The 19,122-nt window shown below is 34.5% G+C and overlaps 2 protein-coding genes across 3 annotated transcripts in view; one reads left to right on the top strand and one right to left on the bottom strand.

Annotated features, from left to right (window-relative positions):
* The window catches only part of LOC115232836 (phytanoyl-CoA dioxygenase), a 105,499-nt gene that overhangs the window by 51,557 nt on the left and 34,820 nt on the right, over window positions 1–19,122 (top strand). The window lies entirely within an intron of this gene.
* Window positions 3,811–19,122, bottom strand: part of LOC115232826 — a 22,405-nt gene continuing 7,093 nt past the window's right edge. For both annotated transcript variants that reach the window (XM_029802938.1, XM_029802939.1), the window contains exons 3-10: window positions 16,483–16,544; window positions 10,172–10,374; window positions 8,850–9,133; window positions 7,748–8,191; window positions 7,199–7,402; window positions 6,654–6,907; window positions 6,447–6,568; window positions 3,811–5,900 (exon numbers count right to left, since the gene is read on the bottom strand). In XM_029802938.1, coding sequence (XP_029658798.1) covers window positions 4,795–5,900; window positions 6,447–6,568; window positions 6,654–6,907; window positions 7,199–7,402; window positions 7,748–8,191; window positions 8,850–9,133; window positions 10,172–10,374; window positions 16,483–16,544 — 2,679 coding nt within the window. In that variant the 3' untranslated portion in view covers window positions 3,811–4,794. The remainder of the gene's footprint in view (window positions 5,901–6,446; window positions 6,569–6,653; window positions 6,908–7,198; window positions 7,403–7,747; window positions 8,192–8,849; window positions 9,134–10,171; window positions 10,375–16,482; window positions 16,545–19,122) is intronic.

Here is a 19,122-nt window from a genome sequence, read left to right as displayed (position 1 = left end):
TATATATATATATATATATATCCCTCTCTTTCACTTCCCGTCTGCCATGCTTTAATTCTCCGCGAGCGTAAACTTTGGGGGGGGTTCCGGGTGACAAATAGCCGCGGCCGCGGATTATCCGCGGACGAAAAACTAATTAAGCCGAAATACCACGTCGGCCGAAACTCGAATCGAGCTCGGATTCCGTCGCCCTCTGCGTGCCGAATATTTTCCGAGGCTCGCAAAGATATCTCCGTCTATCACCGCGGCTTGTTCGGCGTACCGGATGTACGCGCCAAGTGGGAGTCACCGATGCCTACCACCGGGACAAAAACCGATGATCGCCGAGATTCTCTCTATCCCGCCTATCTAAATAGTTGTCGGAGTCCATAAATCCGGCCGCTTAAACCTAACTCGTGCTACTCGCTTAACCCCTTTTATGCGCGAGGTATACTTCGGCGGGGATTCAAAGTCCCATCGAGCGTTCCGTGATAACCGGAAGGAGGCAAGAACGTTCGCCCGCGCAGTATTCCGAAGATCTCCGATCGCCAAGTTTTAATGCCTTAAATCCATGCTTCGTTATATAGAAACTGGCTTTAGTTCAAAAGTGTTATTGATTCTAATAAGTGATTTTTGATACGTTCGATTATCTTTTGGCAATCATTCAATTATGACGTCAAATTCTATTAAGTTAAGTGTCTTCTTAAGCAATAGTAATATTTTCTTCTTAAGTAAAGTTAATATTTTCTTAAATATTTCTGTGTATGTGTGTAAACGTGAATATATGTATATATATACATATATTCGAACTTTAATTCAAAATTCTATTGAATACGCGTATCTTTCCTGCACGATATTTATTTTTTCCCTCATTCTTTTGTCTATCCTAAAAGCTAATTCGCGAGTTTGGAGGAGACTATTTTGTCGCATTCTCGTGCAGATTTTTCGGCCGGTGCCACACAATTTTGGGGCGCCCAGAAACGTAGGAAAGCCATATCAGATATTACGGAAGAGATATCCGCGCGGAGAATCTGCACTTTGAACCACACCTTACTCTAAGTACATTCTAAGACGGACTTACCTCGTTGAAGATTAAGCTTAAGTCCTCTCGACAAAGTGTCACATTGTCCCGTCCTTATCGTGGCAATTGACTTTGGCGCGTATCGTGTTAGTTGTGCATTTACCGTAAGCCGCAGCAAAAAATATTTTACGGTGGTTCCCAAACCGTATCTTCTCTGAGAGCAATTCTCGCTAACCGTTTGTTGAAACTCCAATTGAACTATTACTATTTTTTTAATCAGATATCGTTGAACAAAGAATAACGCTTGAATTTATTTAAATTCGATATTTTTCGACATTTAAACATTTTTCATTTTTTTATCGCTATGATTTTTTCATATATTTTGCATTCATTTTTAATGCAAAAATGTACCGCAAAATTGAATTGTAACGTTATCCCGGGAAACGCGAGCCGAGAGAAGCGTAACGAAAATGAGTTCTTGCAAGATGCATCGTGTCAGGAAACAGGTCGCACGCGTACCGATTTTATGATGAAAGAAGAAGAGAAATGAAAGAGAGCGAACGCGAGAGAGAAAGAGAAAGGAATGAATTTTTCTTCGTCTTCTTTCCACGCCACTAATAGAAGTGTCACGAACAGACGGATCTTATAATCCGTTCGTGCTAATTTCAAATCGCATCGGGAACAACCGCAGACACGAAGAGCGATCGAACCACAGTTTTCCCAGATTTGTCGTCTCTTAAAAGCTTTAAACTTTTCAAACCGCTCATAGAACTCGTGACACGGAATTCCTAATAATCTAGATTAAGACATCTCGACTTCTATCTCCCCCGGGAAACGCGAGCCGAGAGAAGCGTAACGAAAATGAGTTCTTGCAAGATGCATCGTGTCAGGAAACAGGTCGCACGCGTACCGATTTTATGATGAAAGAAGAAGAGAAATGAAAGAGAGCGAACGCGAGAGAGAAAGAGAAAGGAATGAATTTTTCTTCGTCTTCTTTCCACGCCACTAATAGAAGTGTCACGAACAGACGGATCTTATAATCCGTTCGTGCTAATTTCAAATCGCATCGGGAACAACCGCAGACACGAAGAGCGATCGAACCACAGTTTTCCCAGATTTGTCGTCTCTTAAAAGCTTTAAACTTTTCAAACCGCTCATAGAACTCGTGACACGGAATTCCTAATAATCTAGATTAAGACATCTCGACTTCTATCTCGATCACGTCAAGGATCCGCGATGAAATATCTTTAATTTCATTTATTTTTCTCTTATCTTCTATTACAATATAATTTTTAATGTACGCTATCGTTCATTTATGGATATTTATAGAAAATCGCGTTTTTTAATGAAAAATTATATGTACAAGTGTCAATTTTTTATATGTTAATAATTTTTGATTTTATTTGAATATTTTATTATTTACAAAGTATTTTTAACTTTTAAAATATTTATGATGCATATATGCACATGCATGCCTCTATTATTTGGAGGTTTCTTCGTTCTTCGCGTTTGTAACATTACGTATTTTTAAAACGATTAAGGCCAGCTCGTTAAACATACTATAAAAGACCTTCGTCAGCCAAAGATAATTAAAAAGGTAATGAGTAAGCGGATACTTGTTTGTAGCGAAAAGGAAAACGGTTCGCCTTAAACATGGTTCGACAGCCGACCGATAAAATAATGACGCAGACGAAAAATCAATCTTCTCCGAAAGATAGAATTCTTCGATATTGAAAGAAGCTAAAAAACCATTGACTCAAGAGTTTAATAATGCAAATAATAATAGAAATGCAATAAATTGCACAAAAATTTCAAATATAAAATGAAACGTTTAATCTGATACAATGCATGGTATATTTTATTTTCTATTTATTATACTAAAATCACATTTTAAAATTATTATTACATGTTTTTATTTAGAATGTGAATAAAAAATCTGAAGATTATTTGAAATAACTATTTTAAATATTTTTTTCGGATATATTCAGGAAAAACAAATATTTCTGTGTTTCTGAAAATATGATAATTTAATATCTGAAGAAAATTCAAGAATATGCTTACGCCTTATAGCTTAAGTCTTCATGTAGCATCTACATGATGATTATTAGACAACTTGTCGCAAAGTTGATACTCTATGTTGATACGCTATGTTACAAGAACTTAGTACTTTTCTGAAATATATAGGAGATTAAGATGTGAGTGGAATCTTCGTACAAAGCTTTTCCATAATGAGAAACTTCGTTCTCCACTTTTCCCGCGCGATCCGCATTTTCTTATTTCTTTTTTAGCAACTTTTTCTTGCGGATCATGTCCTGCATGCCGACCGCAAAGATTAAATACTAGCAGAAAACTTATATCGAACATATATCAATGTGATGTTCCGGCAAATATTTTTGTAGAATTTACTAACAACTTTGTTAATAAAATATATTTAATTATTTATTTAATTGCAAGAAACAATTTAATCATGTTTTTGGAAACGGATAGAGAAAACGGTAAAATATTAAAATTTAATAATCTACTACAAGAAGCAGAAGAATATTAATATAATATTAATTTGTAATAAAAGAGGAATGAAGAATACATTAATATAAATGAAAAAAATATCAATAAAAATGTGAAGGAAAAAATATTTGAGTAAAGTAATTCACAATATTTTGCAAATATAATCGATCCTGTGTAATTTCAACAGTATATTAATTTTTTGAGAAACACAGAAGAGTAAAAAGAAAATTTTTGTGATTTTTTCGGATTATCCGAATGCTTTAACTATCGTATGTAGGAAAATGGTCGAGGAAAAATGCAACATCAACATAGCACGTGTATATTTTGCAAGTATTCACAAAGATCTGGTTATTTGTTTTCCCTGTTATGTTCACATAGGAAAATATTTGTTTCTCCGTGTGATCTAACGGAACAACTTGATTCCTTTTGCGCTACATGGAAAATATTGTTCAAATCCCAGTTCTTCTACATAGTATCGGAGAAAAAAAAATAAAAGCATTGCTTATCATGAATGAGGAAAACCTTGCATCTTTCGCATATTTGATTTTTCTACCGCATAGAGAGAGTTCTGCTTGTTTTCAAGATCTGGTTTATCATCATCACATTATACAGTATACACAGATTTATTGCATTAAAAGAAAATATGAAAAACTTCACATACATAAGATATTGCAAAATTATAATTACACAAATTTTATTTATATTTTTAGATTAATCTCTTTTTCACTTTAGAATAGAGTTTTTTTAAATATTTTTATATTACCTTAAAATCATTAATATATAATATTTTGGAAATATTAAATAGTATGTAAAAAAAATTTGTGTAAGTAAAATTTCTTAGAAATTAAATAAAGAATAAGAACTTGTTATTCATTTGTACCTCTACTAAGGTTAATACGCGAGTTTATAGTAATTACTTAAAAACCTATCTTTAATTATTTAAAAAAAAAAAAAAAAATTATATTTATCTCCAACACAAGGTTTGTATCTATAATTTTATTTATCTAATATTTTGTATAATATACAAATGTGTGTGATGATGCGGCAACATTTTCTTATTTTATGAAAAATATTTAAATTTGAACAACAACATATGCGTTATAATTAACTTTTTATTTTTTTGTGTTGTTTATTAATTACATGTTAATGGTTATTAGTTATAGCAATCACGAATTAATATATTAAATGTATTAACGATTTACGTGGCACAAAAAAATTTGAAAATTATATTATCGCATATGATCACATAACAGCAGAAAGATTACGAGATCACGCAATATATAAAATTATTAAATAAGTCTGTCGTTGGGACGGGGATCGGGATCTTCGGGGTAATTTTCTATAATTCTAACTGAATCCTTTGTAGAACCTAAACTTTTATTCTTCCTTCGTGGCGGCGTAGGAATTTGTTTCGAATTCTCGGTTATATCTTCTAAATTTTGAAACACTCTGCTAGGCTTCTCGGGCGCTTCTCCAATAGGCTTTGCGCTATCTTTGCTATTAATCTCAATATCTCCAAAGAATTCAGAAGTGGATCCCCCTAGCTCTGGCATAACAACAGATGACTTGATATCAAGATTTTTTGCTTCAGATTCTTCATTATTTTTCAAATTGACGTCCATCATAACTTTCTCTTCCCAGGGGCAGAAGGATTTCTTTCTTTTCCTCGGTGTCGACGTCGAGTCTCCGAGGATTTGTTCCAAGGACACGGACGACTGATCCGATGTTTTATGCTCAGATATTTTATCGACTAGAATGTCATCGCTAACTGAACTATGCTGATCTGGCATATCTCTGCTGACTGCATTGTGTCTGTCTACAGGTATTATTTTTGGCTCGAGAAGCTTCTCCATAGACTCTACCTGTTTAGGATCTCCGTTCATGTTTTCTCGTTTCGCAGTTTCGTTTGGTTGATCTTCCTTCTCTAACATGTCCGAAAGTGCCGCCTCCAACTCGGTGAGGCTCGGCGTCATCGAGCTGAGATTGCTTCCGTCTGCCGTCTCGTCATTTAGAACCTTTAACAAGGTCGAATGATCATTGTCGAGGATCTGAGCCTTGATCTTCGGTTCCGGACTCGGCGGCGGCGTCTTTATTCGCTGCTCCTGACAGTCTTTCTTCAATTCGTTCCTCGTATCCTTGGTTTGCTTCTCATCGAAGAAGTCGATGATTTCCTCGTCGACCTCCTCCAGCATCTCCTGCGGCAGCGATTCCTCCGATATTGTTCTGATTAGCTTGTTCGTTACGTCGGAATGTGCACGCAGCTCCTTCGACTCGTACGGATCGTCGTAGGGCTCGCTCTCGTTCGACAGACTACGGCCAAAGATCAGCCTCGATTGGCCGGATCGATCGGATTCCCGGATGACGGCGCCGTTCCTGCAGGACCCTCCGATCGTATCTGCCAAATGGAACGTCCGCGGTTTAACTAGTCACGTACGCGAATAGTTGGGTACCTTCTACCACTCCGGACGATTATCCGAGACCGACCGAGATAGAATCCAAGAGCGGATAAGTACGTGGGTTAGGGAAGGTGCGCGCGCGATTGCGGTCAGACGTATATTTGGTTTACATGGTCGACGATTACTTATAAATAGGAGGAAGAATTTCACTCATCGTCACATTTTTCACAGATCAAGATCGAGCCGTTCTTTTTTTTTTAGACTTTATAGAACTTTTGAACGAGGAGATTGTGATAGGATTTTATAAAGTTAACATGATTAAAAATACATATTTATGAACTAAAAAAAAATAAAATTTAATTTAACTATTTTATGACAAGGATTTAAGAAAAATGTTAAATTATAAATTATAATTTTTATTGTCGATCTTTCTATCAATTAAATCTCTTAGAAATTACAGAGAATAGATTTTTATAATAGATTTTGCTCTTTTAATATATATGTTACAGCTCAATTTTTACTATATTATAATTGTCAATATTTACCTAAAGCCGAGCGATGACGTTCTTCGTTCAAAAAGAATGGCTCCCTGCGAACCGGCGATGTCGCTGACTCGCAAGTCGGTGATACGTGACAGATTTCCGACATTTTGGGAGGCTCGAAATATCTTAATGATTTGAAATAAATATATCACACATTAAGTTATGTCCAATCAATCTCGTACACAATTTTGTGTATATTGATCTCAGTACCTATCTCGATCTGTGAGCCAATCATCAGAATATTTTGATTCTTTATCGGAATCAAACATTGGTGACGGTGCCTGGCCGAAAGATTCTGGCTTCTGCAACGACGAAGTCATATCTCGACGGACGCACGAGATTTCGAACTCGTTGTCAGTCGATTCGGCCTTCTTGGTCTCGGAATTTTGCGAATAATCGACGACATCTATACCCTTAGAAAATCTTTCCTCTGCTATTTTGTCGTTATATATTTGTGGCGAATACTGGAATTTAAATTCAAGATATTAATGCAAACGTCTTTGGATAGTAATATTTGAATCAGTTATTGCAGAAAGAGAGCGTGAGTTAATTTTTAGAAAGTATTATCTAATCGAAACAAAGATGTTTTATGACAATAATAAATTCGTCAGACAAAGATAGTTCAAATCGATTCGGAATCGTGAAGACGGTATGAAAATACGTTTTCTCGATTTGGTGTCCTAGTCGCGTTAAATACAGCGCTAACAGGCGTCAGCTTAATATCGATTTCGACGCAGCTCACTTTATAAACGTACCTCGGCGGAGAGACGCCGATTCGGGTCGCAATTACTGATGTCGCTGAGGTCCCAATCCTCCAATTTACTCGGATCGTACTTCATGAATCCGCCGTCGGTGACCTCGTTTTCGCTGGAGCCCAGCTTCCCCAACACCTGATACGCCGACAGGTGCTCGATGCTCCCGCGTCGCGGGATATAATCGTCGAGGCGTACGCTGGTTTTCTGCAATCGAAATTAATATAATGTAATCATGGTCTTAATTATTTTTAAACGCTAACGTAGCATATAATTAAAAAGTGTAAGAAGAAAAAATTAAAAAAGATTTAGAAAATACAATTTATCATGATATTTTTCTGACGAAATAATAAAAAATTATAAGAAATATTACACATTTTAAGTTCAATACTTTATAAAAATTTACTCTCTCGCACTCTTTCTGTGACAACTGATTTTCAAAGAACCTCTAAAAGAATCGTCTATACGTTTCTTCAATAATATCTTGACATTTCAGAACTCCTGCGTTTGATCAATGAAATAAAATGACGGAGAATTATTATATTGAACTACCTCGGAGAAAGGCGACAGGAAAGATTCGGCCGGAAGCGAGCCGGTGCTGCTTCTGACGGGTCTCCTCGACTTCATTTTCTCCTCCGTGCCTCTCTCGTCCTTCGCCGTACTTTTCGCAGGATGCCTAGACACGTCCAACTCATCGTAATTCGGCAAGCTAACGGTGCTGTAGTTCTTCGTCCTTGTATTTGCTTCCGGTCTGTCGTCGTCCCTCGAGAAATCCCTGATCCGCTGCTCGAGCTCCTTCGACTTCCGTCTGTCCTGGCGATTAGGGGTCGAAGAGTCCTTGATCGACTGACTCCCGGCGAATCGCTCGTATTCCTCGTTCTCGAGAACTTTCCGGTGATGGTAGCCCGATTCCGAACTCCTCGAAGTTTTCTTGTCGGCGGACGTTCTCTTGCCGGAAACCACCTCGCTGGATATTATCCTTCCGGTGCCGTTAACCTATCGAAAGAAGTCATTATTTTCATCATCGAAGTCTCGAATAAAACGAGAAATTCGAAATTAACATATATTTCTAATAGTACATATATTTATAGCTCTTTATCTTTATATATAGATTGAATGCAAATCATGAATTAATCTATTAATAATTTTCAGTAAATTAAATTTACCTCTGTTACAGAATGTATAACGTATTTCTTTTAATCTTCTACTGAAAAGTAAGTAGATAAAATACTTTAGACTTTAGATGATGTGAATATAATGTTTATTTTTTTGAAGCTGTATTTTTTTTTATATAACGTGCTTTTTATTTTTAAGATGATGTATATCTAGAAAATTACATTATATTAACGTCATCTCTTTTTATTGCTAGATTTCTCATAACTTGATAAATTAAACATGATAATGTTTAATACTGATATACATATTACATAATCGCGTTTATTCTACATCGATGAAAATGAACGGGCAAGTTTCATTAAAGGAATATAGATCGTTTCACACAATTAGCGTCACGCAACGTAGTAGCTCTACAAAAAAAACTGTACATTATACATTATTTATTAAAATAATTAAAAGCAAAGGTAATATAGATTTACTAGCAGTATGCATTTTTCAAAGGTTTGAAAATTATCAATTGCGATGAGCGATTACTCACCTTATGCTCGTAGATCTCCTTCGTCCTTCGTCCTTCGTGCTTTGGATCTTCTGGACAGATCTTTCCCGTCCCCCCCGTCTCGACGTCATCATCTCCGCGGTCATCGCCATTTGTTTTTGGCAAACTGACCGACAAATGTAACGGTTCCTCGCTCGTATCACCGCGTCTCAAATTGTTGGTTACACTCTCAGGAATCTCGTCCGGTTTCGGCGGTAAGGGTCTGCCCCTGTTTCTCTTTTTTCGTCTCGGTGGTGGCACAGGAATGACGTCCTTCAGATTGGAACCTATAGTAGCGACGGCAAACATATTTATCCGGGGATAAATGGGCAGCGTATATACTTCCGCGGTTACCAATACAACGATGCTTGTTAGCATGCAGATTGAACAACTTTAACGACTTTAATAATGTCTAACAAAATCGGTACGCCGTTACTTGCGCCATCGTCGCAGCATTAACGCGACTCGTTAAAGATCTATGTAGAGTACAGCGATAAATTATACGGGCTTATAATATGCTTGGACAAGAGATGGAGGGAAAAGAGGGCAGACGGTTAAATTTGCGAGAACCAGGCTTGCTTGCTCGTGGCATACGCCCCGGTTACAGCTTCATAAGCTGCGGTAGTTGAAATTGCGTTCCATGCAAGACGATAGAAAGGTAGCCGCGAATATATTCGGTATAGACGACTGGCGGATTTACGCGCGACATCGCGAAATTATTTTCTACGTTCAATTTCATCGCGCGTGTGTATTTCATTATTTTTGTAAGCGTAGAAGAGAAATGCACTGAAATTTTATCTTGGACGAATTAATTAATTTAAATAGCGATATTAATAAAAACAAAGATTTTTTTTGGTAGAATTGCATTATTTCACACGTTTTTAAATCTGTTTTATTTTTCTATCTTTCTCATAATTGTTTCTGTAGACATGTCGGAAAAGTAATTCCTCAGATTTCGCAATTTTTGTTTACTTTTAAAAGACCAATTTATCGACAAAAAAAAAAGTTGAAACAATATTATCAAAATTTTAATTTTCAGCAATTTCTGATTAATACATTAGATGTAAATTGTATTTTATTATAAATTTTTAGTTAAGAGCTAGAATTCGAAAACAAAATGATGTGTGTCGGTTTTGATATCTTTTATCTCTACGAGTAAAATTATTTATTAAATAAATAGAAAAAATTTAATCAAATACTTTTCATTGCTCTTAATAGACTTTACATTCCACTGTGATTAGATTTCGTTTCGCGTCACGCGCCTTCAGTTTGTACCCTAACGATCCACAACGGCTGTACAATCTGACGATAAATTATGAGCTTACAGCTGGACGTAAGTGTGGTAGCGGGATACAGACTAGTGTCGGCTGTTGAATTCGTGAGAGGCGAGCTCGCTCTCGGCGGGCTAGGCACTTCTAGATTAACGTCCACCCAGTCGCTGGGATGAAAGGGCCTGTCCACGGAGTCTATGCTGCGTCCCCTTGCGAGCACTTCCCTCGGTGGCGAGCCGGCGTATCCTATTTCAGAGCTAAGCAGAAAAGATTAAGTGAGAATCACTATTTTTCCCTCTGAGATGCACTATCGATGATGCGCTATCGTACGAATGTAAATATATAACACCGCTACGATATCAAATTTAATACGTGTAATCGATCACCGTGCGATTAGGTTCATGGAAATCCATTATGATACGCATGTGGTGATTTCTCTGGCCACTTTCACTTCCTCTTAGCGATTAATGCACGAGTAATTTAAAAAAATATGAGACAGTTTACGTTTAAAAAAAAAAACGAGCGCACTTGCAATCTTATTTTCGTGAACAAAAATATCAAAACCTATTGTTTCCAACTGTGATTGATTTAATTAAGGAGAAATTTTAGAAAAAATTGCATTTCAGAGATGCAAGTAAATAAGTAATTATAAATGACGTAGATGTGACATCGGGAGATAATTTTGCCATCGAGAAAATTTAAATCTGCAACATTTTTTCAAGCACAATTTTTCTTAATTATGTGCTTGTATATGTGTGTATATGTGTATCATATTAAAACGAAATCCAAGCGAAGAATCATATTTTGTTGTTTAGATGGTTAATTTAAGCAGAGAATTTAGGAGAGAAAAAACGACACGAGATGAATCTGCACGAAGAATGTGATGAATGCGCAAATCTGGAAGCATTCGGCTGTTAATTCTGTGCCAGTTTCGGAATAATTCACATGTCCATCGAAAACTACAGCTCGATGCACCGAAATAATTCGAAATCGTTGCGATGTAGCGTACCTTATATACGGTTTATCACAAATGCATTCCGTGTTTCTTCGCGTCCCCTAAGCTATAACTCTTTCGAGACGCGAAACATTACTGGAATTTCTCTCATACAGTCTCCTCCTCGTGCACGAGAGTGCCTTTCAGACTCAACTTTGTACAGAATATACCTTCAACTTTGTACAGAATATCCCCGCGTGCACGCGAACGATTTGGAAATATCCACAAAGAAGGAAATTCCATTGGTCTCGCCAGAGCATCTTTTATCAGTGATTTATTTACATTGAACTAACATCAAATATGGAGTAATATCACAAAATATCTAGTTCCACTAGATATAATCAAGAATTAGTATCACAAACCACATCTTTCCCAAATTATTACAGAATATCCCCGCGTGCACGCGAACGATTTGGAAATATCCACAAAGAAGGAAATTCCATTGGTCTCGCCAGAGCATCTTTTATCAGTGATTTATTTACATTGAACTAACATCAAATGTGGAGTAATATCACAAAATATCTCTCTCTCTCTCTCTCTCTCTAGTTCCACTAGATATAATCAAGAATTAGTATCACAAACCACATCTTTCCCAAATTATTATTAGATTAGAAATAATAATAAATTAATGTACACTTTTTTCTAATGTAATTATTGAAAACTGATAAAAATTATTTAAAACAATGTTAAACTTAAAGAAAGAAGAAATTAAGTTTTTCATTATTATCGTAATATTAACAAAATGCTATAAATAACCAATAAATCGATATTCTGTATTCTGTACTTTATGGATACCAATATGTGAGTATGATTGCTCAATCTATACCAACGACACAGCTTATGACACGTTTATTTGCTATGTTAACCTACGCACGTACATATGAGCACCGTAATTTATGCAACGGTGTGCGCGAATAATTTACGCGAAATTCTCATTTTCGTTGTCTTGTGGGTACAAGTGAATTAAAATTCACGTTGACGAAATAATTCATGCCACGGGCATATTATTACAAACGTATCTCTGTTTTGTGCGAGCTCTGTCAGAATAAATTTATATAAAATCTACATAATTTCAATGCTATGGACGTGATGATTAATACGCATTTCAATCAGCCATTTTTCACATTCAATTTGTATAATGTCAAAAGATTCATTTATTGATGCGATGTACTGACAACACGTGGATACAACGTTTCGCAATTTCTTGCCAATAATTATCGAAGTGATCAACGGTGAAAAGCTATTATACAATAAACACACAGCTCTTCGTCCCTTAATTTCACCTCTGTTCGGCTCTAATGTGAAAATAAACAGTACTAGCTGCGTCGTTAATTACAATTTGATGATAAACACTGGTTCAGCGCCAGGCAGTTTAATAGTGCCCTATGAAGAATATTTTGTCAGTTACGAAATTGTTACAAAATTACTGCACATTGTTAATTTTACAACATGTGTTCGTTTCACTCATTATATGGGATATGTTAATTGTTAAATTTTATCAAAATGAACCTTCGCTGACGCAGGTAGACACACACATGCATCGACAATTAACATAACATTATTTTATACTACGCCATATAAGTCTAAAAAATCCTTTTCAACTAAATCCTGTTATATCCCTAAGTTTTTGATGCAATTAAAAAATAATTTCTATTATATCGTAAATAAAAATATTTATCTCAATAGAAATAAAAATATTGAGATATCTATGCTAACAGACACTGTAGAATATATAATATTAATTGAGATAAATTTTTTTATTATTAAAACTTATTTCTCGATTATATCACAAAATAGAACAAGTGGTATAGCTTAAAATATTTTAGTACGGCTTAAAATACTTTGATAGCGAAAATAAAACTTGGGAAAAGCACGCGTTATCATAAAATCTGTAAAGAATCTACAAGATATATACAAGCTCGGTATATACCTACACAAGTGCAAATACTCACGTACTGTAGATCGTAATATGATACGATAGAGGAATGCTTGTGTAACTATACGATATGTTTGATGACAATAAATTAGAGATATTAATTCGCCGTGTGCGAGGGAACGAGCCAATCACCTGATCGTTACTACCGCAGTGAAGTTATCGATCGGTTTAATCGTTCTCTCAGCGAGACAAAAAAATCTAATTGAAGTGGCTGCGCATATACCGCATGCTGCAGTTGTGAAAAAAAAAAGAAAGAAGATCTAAGAGAAAGCAGATTTCTTTGAACAGATATAATTAAGCAATGGCATTCTGTATAGTTCTCGCCAGATATGTATAACGTGTTACAAACCCCTTACCTCGCACGTTTTCATCCAGATTCCTAGAAAGATTACTGAGATTAATGTATGCTATTTATTATCAAGGGATTTGAAGAGTGTTATCTTACACTCTCTACGAAGATTACCAAGAAGATATGTCTGAGAAGTAGAACATCGTAAATCCAAAAACTCATTTTTTTTTTTTATAAAAAGCGAATATAAGTAGATTTTCTCTACTTTTCACATAAATTAAATATACCTACTTTCCATATAAAGTAATAAAATACATAAGATAACTACATATTCAGACAAATTGAAAAATATCGTTTTTGGTGTATTTATTTAAACAGATTTTATTGTTGGAATTCCAATGAATTCTTTTATTTTCACTTTTTATCGCAAATAAAAATTCAGTTTGCTTACTTTATTTCGTAGCTTATAAAGTTACTTTTTTTAATTACATACATCACACAAAATAGTGTGGGATTCACTCTCTCTATTTTCTTATTAGATTTTCTTTGATGTACGATATTTTTTATACTTTTACACCTGAGAACCCCGATTCAGACGTTCTACTGACCTTAAAAAGGAATGGTAGAACGAAGCGTAGGATGAGAGCGAACTAAAGCCACCGACCCACGCTCGATCATCGTTTTGTGGATTCACTGTCATGCGGCCTAAAAGCTGTCTGAATATGGGATAAACCTGTCACGCGGCGTAGATCCTTTTCCACGATAACGAGAGAACCAGGGGACAGGGGACCAGCATCCTGCCCGCAATGCGTCGCGCATTTTACATATAACATCGCATAATGCCTGAATTCCAAAAATATTCGATATCGAAATTTATAGTTCTCTCGCAATCGACACATTACGATAATCCCAAATTTAACCGAACCGAGTATCGTGTTATCAATAATTTCCCCAAAATACAAAATAATACAAATATTTATGATAATTATATTAAATTCATAATAATAAATTTTATCACACAGGCTTTTTCTTCTATTTTAATTATTTCTATTGTATTAATTATTTCCGAAACATAAGTTTCAAAAGTACTAAATAAAAAGAAATAAAAATTATAAAAAAAAAGTTCTCGTTTCTTAATAAAAAAAAAAAAATTATAGAATAAAATCTTTTGTGATACCTATACATATATATATATATATACAACAAAAATTAATCGGAATTATTTATCAAGTTATATCTATGATACTAATATTTATTTTTTTAAATGCAAATTAATCTATAAAAAAAGATTATCTTACAAGAAAAATTATTAAATGCCACTTAATTATCTCTTAAGATTGATAAATTGATTATAAAACTTGTATAAGTACCGTATCAATAATTTACTTTCCAAAAGTGGCAAAGCAGAAATAAAATTGCGTTATCGCGTGCGACCCGTTCGCCATTCGCTGACACGAGAATGTGACCATTTAAGGTCGAGTCCGCCACCTCGCTACATCTCGATTCATTGTCAAGTTAGGTTCACCTTCGATGATGACGCTTACGCGCTCGATCGTTTAGATTTCACTAGAAAGATGTTGCCGTCGCATCAGGAAATTGCGTTCTTTCCTCTTTATGTGTGATATATCATGCTTTATTGCGCAATCGACAGAAGACCATAATCATGATACCGCATATCTCTAATACGTGCCGATGATAGTGCCATTTATTTTAATTACATGATATATCTATCTATTATCTATTTGACAAATTCTAATATTTCGTCATTTATTAAAAAAATAGTTGCAAAAGCTATTTCTTATATTGGATTGTGAATGATTAATATAAAATAATTTATACTTGTATGTTAATTAAAATCTTATTTGAAGTAGAGAGAGAGAGAGAGAGATTTTAAATACGAATAAAAAAACTCTGAATATTTCAAATATATTACTCGTTTAAGATTCTAAATAATGAATTAAAATAATTATTTGTTTTATATGGGCCATAAAATATTTATAAAGTATTTTCATGAATTTCTATTTATTTTATTTATTTCTTTCTCATGTTCCTCTCTAATGTGATTACTTGTCCATTAAACTGATAATTTATTAAGTTCTTTGTTCAATTTAAATTAATTAATCCGTTTGTTTTTCATGTTTTATTAAATTATATTGTTTTTATAAAGTGGCATTAAAAACTAACAATTATTTTTGAAATAACAGAGTATTTGTTTTGTCATTTTATCAATTATTTACTTTGCTATACTTAACATTTAAAATAATATTTGAAATTATATATACATAAATTATATATACATAAATTACATCTCTTTGAAAACTCTTCAAATATTATTTCAATAAAAATTTTCAATATTTTGCTCAAACTATTATTCTAATCAATAATTTTAATTATTGCATATTAAACAAATATTTCGTATTTATATTTATTATTTTCACAATTTATATTTTCATTTTATGGAAAATATAAATTTATGAATGGGTAATATTTTTAAATCCATAACTATGTTTACATTTAAATATAGAGTTCTATTTTTATATACACACACATACAATAAAACCATTCTGAATTTATGCAAATGTACCTACTGCTGACTAATAGTACAGCTTTTATACTGTACGTTTCAATATAGACGGAAAGTGGATATGTGTAACGTGATTACTTGTCCATTAAACTAATAATTCCAAACTCCATTAAGTTTATTGTTCAGTGAAAATTAGCAGATCTCCTTTCATAAATTCTTTTGTAAAATATGTCATGCGTGCAAGTATATTTGTGACGACACATGTAGGATGACATTAATCACATTAACGGTACAACACAATTTTTCACATGGGTCACGAAGGGGCAGCTACCGTCACTTTCAACTCAGTTATTCCTCTAGAATTAATAAGGTCGCATGAATTATATTCCCCTAACCAACCTCTAAATGATTATCTCCGGCTCACGTTCTCGCGCAATTAACAGCAACGATGATGCGCGCTCTTGGCAATAACCGTGAGCGAAATTACAGCGAGACGTGACTTAAAAGCGACGGTGAGATCCTGTTATTTGTAGCCGATGTAACTTGCGTACGACTTTTCACGACTCGTAATCGCGAAATGTGCGCGAATAAGACTTGAAGAGGAAAAAAGAAACGCGCGTACCTCGTAACTCTTTGCGTAGCACCTCCTAAAACCGAGCCTTCCTCCTTTAAACTTGGATAAATCTGCAACAGAAGTAAACATGAATGTTATATTCGCCGTTCTACATTTCCATGAAAGTTTAGATGGAGAATAAAGAATACTATTTTTGCCGGTATCCGAATGGATATGTATTCGCATAATAAGTAACACATGAAACATTGTGAAAAAAGTAGAAATATCATATTAAAAAAATATATTCTTTAAAAATATAGTTTATATATAAAAAGAGAGAAAGCAAAACGGTTTGAGAAATTCTTAAATTCTAAATGAATTGATATCTGAAAAGAAATTAAATGCATTATATACGATTTATATTTCCATAAAAAATTAAAGAGGCACTTTTCCTCACTATCATAATTATTTGAACAAGTAATATCTTGACGATAAACATTCTAAAATACAACATAGAAACATTGTTTTTTAATCAATTATTAAATATTGTTTTAAATACTTATTTTATTATAAAACAACAAATTATAATTTATAGTTATGATAAATTATAGTTTGATAACAACATGGTAACGTGAAATAGTTACACAAGATTGAGATTACACAAGGTTTACTCGGTGCCTCGATAGCTTAAAGCATCCCGTCGAGGATTAATAAGTTATTAACAATATAATTACTTCGATGGGCCCTTACGTCGGGAGAATGCGAGGACAAGTCTCTAGGCAGGCGTAGACGCAAGGTGGATGGATGAAGGATCGATCGCATAGAGAGAGCCGATTAAGCTAATTCGCATTACTTGGCTCATCGGCTCGTTTACTCGGCCGAAAACCATAGATGCAAGAGTTTGCGCCCCATTGATTTGCTATCGCACAAATTCATTTTTTTTCACTCGCGGGTTATTAATCATCCGTAAATGTGACCAATGAATAAAATAGCTACGTTGATTTTTCCTTTCAATTTATTATTAAATAATTCTTTAGGGACAAATGCAATTTTTTCTTGCAAATATTGGATTGTCAGGTATTTTAGATAAGCGCAGGTATTTCAACGTTGTACGCATTATAACTTGAAAATTGCGATCTAAATTGAACGTAATTAGTATTCAATTAGCGTTCTCTCTGTATACAATTAGTGCCAGTTTGCTATAGAGTCCTACTCTTATTAATTTCTCGCTAGGATTAAGAGTTGTTAATAAAATTAGAAGCATGTTCGTTAATATATAAAGTAGGATAAATTTAGATTCTAAAGTATGTGTGCAAGGTTTAAATAATTTGTAAAAAATAGTATCAACAATAATATTTTCAAATCAACGTTATCTTAACTGCATTATTGTCCAATTTATTGAAATAATCGGAGAAGAAACGATCAATAAACTTAACGGAAATACTGCTTGGTCCCTGACACTCTTGTTGAAGAATTGCACAATCGACGGGCACCCTGTGCGAATTGTGTTGCATAACACCCTTTGTATCCTCGCGGGAAACACGAAAACACGATGGCGTGCAGAAGGTGCGAGTAAGCACCAGCGAACTCGATACCGCTTCGTCGTCTTTACGATCGGCCTTCGACTACGAGATATCCCAGGTGATTCGTTCACGACGTGTCAGATGTTCTCAGCACATTGAACAATTATTCCTATACGAATCAATAGAACGCCGCGTATCTAAATATATACACATCCGCTTAACGTTATATGTATAATATTTTTCTAAATAAAATTTTATATTTGTATACAAGGTGTTTTAGAATTAAACGTTTTAAATTAAAATATGAATTTAGGACATCAATAAGTAAAAAGATTCTTCTACAAATATACTTACACAACATCAAATAGAAAAACACTCTATATATTTTATTGAAACATTATTCTATCTAGAAATAAAACATCGAAATAATTTATCCCATTTTTTGTAATAAAGTGATTGCTGCTTTTTTTAGCAATTATTGAACTACAAAAGAAGTAGGATAAATTATTCCGATGCATAGATAGAATAATGATACTATTTCGAGCGCTCGATTTGTTCGATTTAGCTACATCATGGAAAGAAAAAAAAAAACCGAACAAAACATCGATCGAAATTGGTACATAACGCTATACGAAGGTCGTTCGCTTCACGCCACAATGATTTCGGCAATTAGAACGCGCCGGACGACCACAAATGCAATTTATCGCCAATTTTATCCACATTCGAGAATACGAGTAGATATCATTTCCTTTTTTTATTTGTACAGCTATGAAGCTCCATCAATTGTATTTAAAATATCGATTTGCGATGAGTATACCACAGGAACTTCAATTTCCTTAGTTTCGAATATCCAATACAATCACATAATCTAAATTTCGTTGTATATACTCTCTCTATATAAGTTATTAGCCCTTGAAACTCTCAGCAAATTGGAACATATATATATATATATATATATATATATATATATATATATATATATACATATGTATGTATATCCGGCTGTGCTGTGCGGTATGAACAGCCCTTTGGAAATCGTACACGTGTCGCGCGCGCGGAACGTTCCTACGGGCGCGGTTTACATTGCAAATTCGTTGGGAAACTTCTCGCGGGCGACACGTTGCCGGCGCAAGTCTCTCTCTCTCTCTCTCTCTCTCTTTCTCTCGGGGAGGCCGGCCTTCTCCCG

Source organism: Formica exsecta, unplaced genomic scaffold (genome assembly GCF_003651465.1).
Source record: "Formica exsecta isolate Colony F162 unplaced genomic scaffold, ASM365146v1 scaffold15, whole genome shotgun sequence".
Classification (NCBI taxonomy): Eukaryota; Metazoa; Arthropoda; class Insecta; order Hymenoptera; family Formicidae; genus Formica; species Formica exsecta.
The sequence above is the reverse complement of the archived record's forward strand: the minus strand, read 5'-3'. Positions and strand labels throughout refer to the sequence as shown.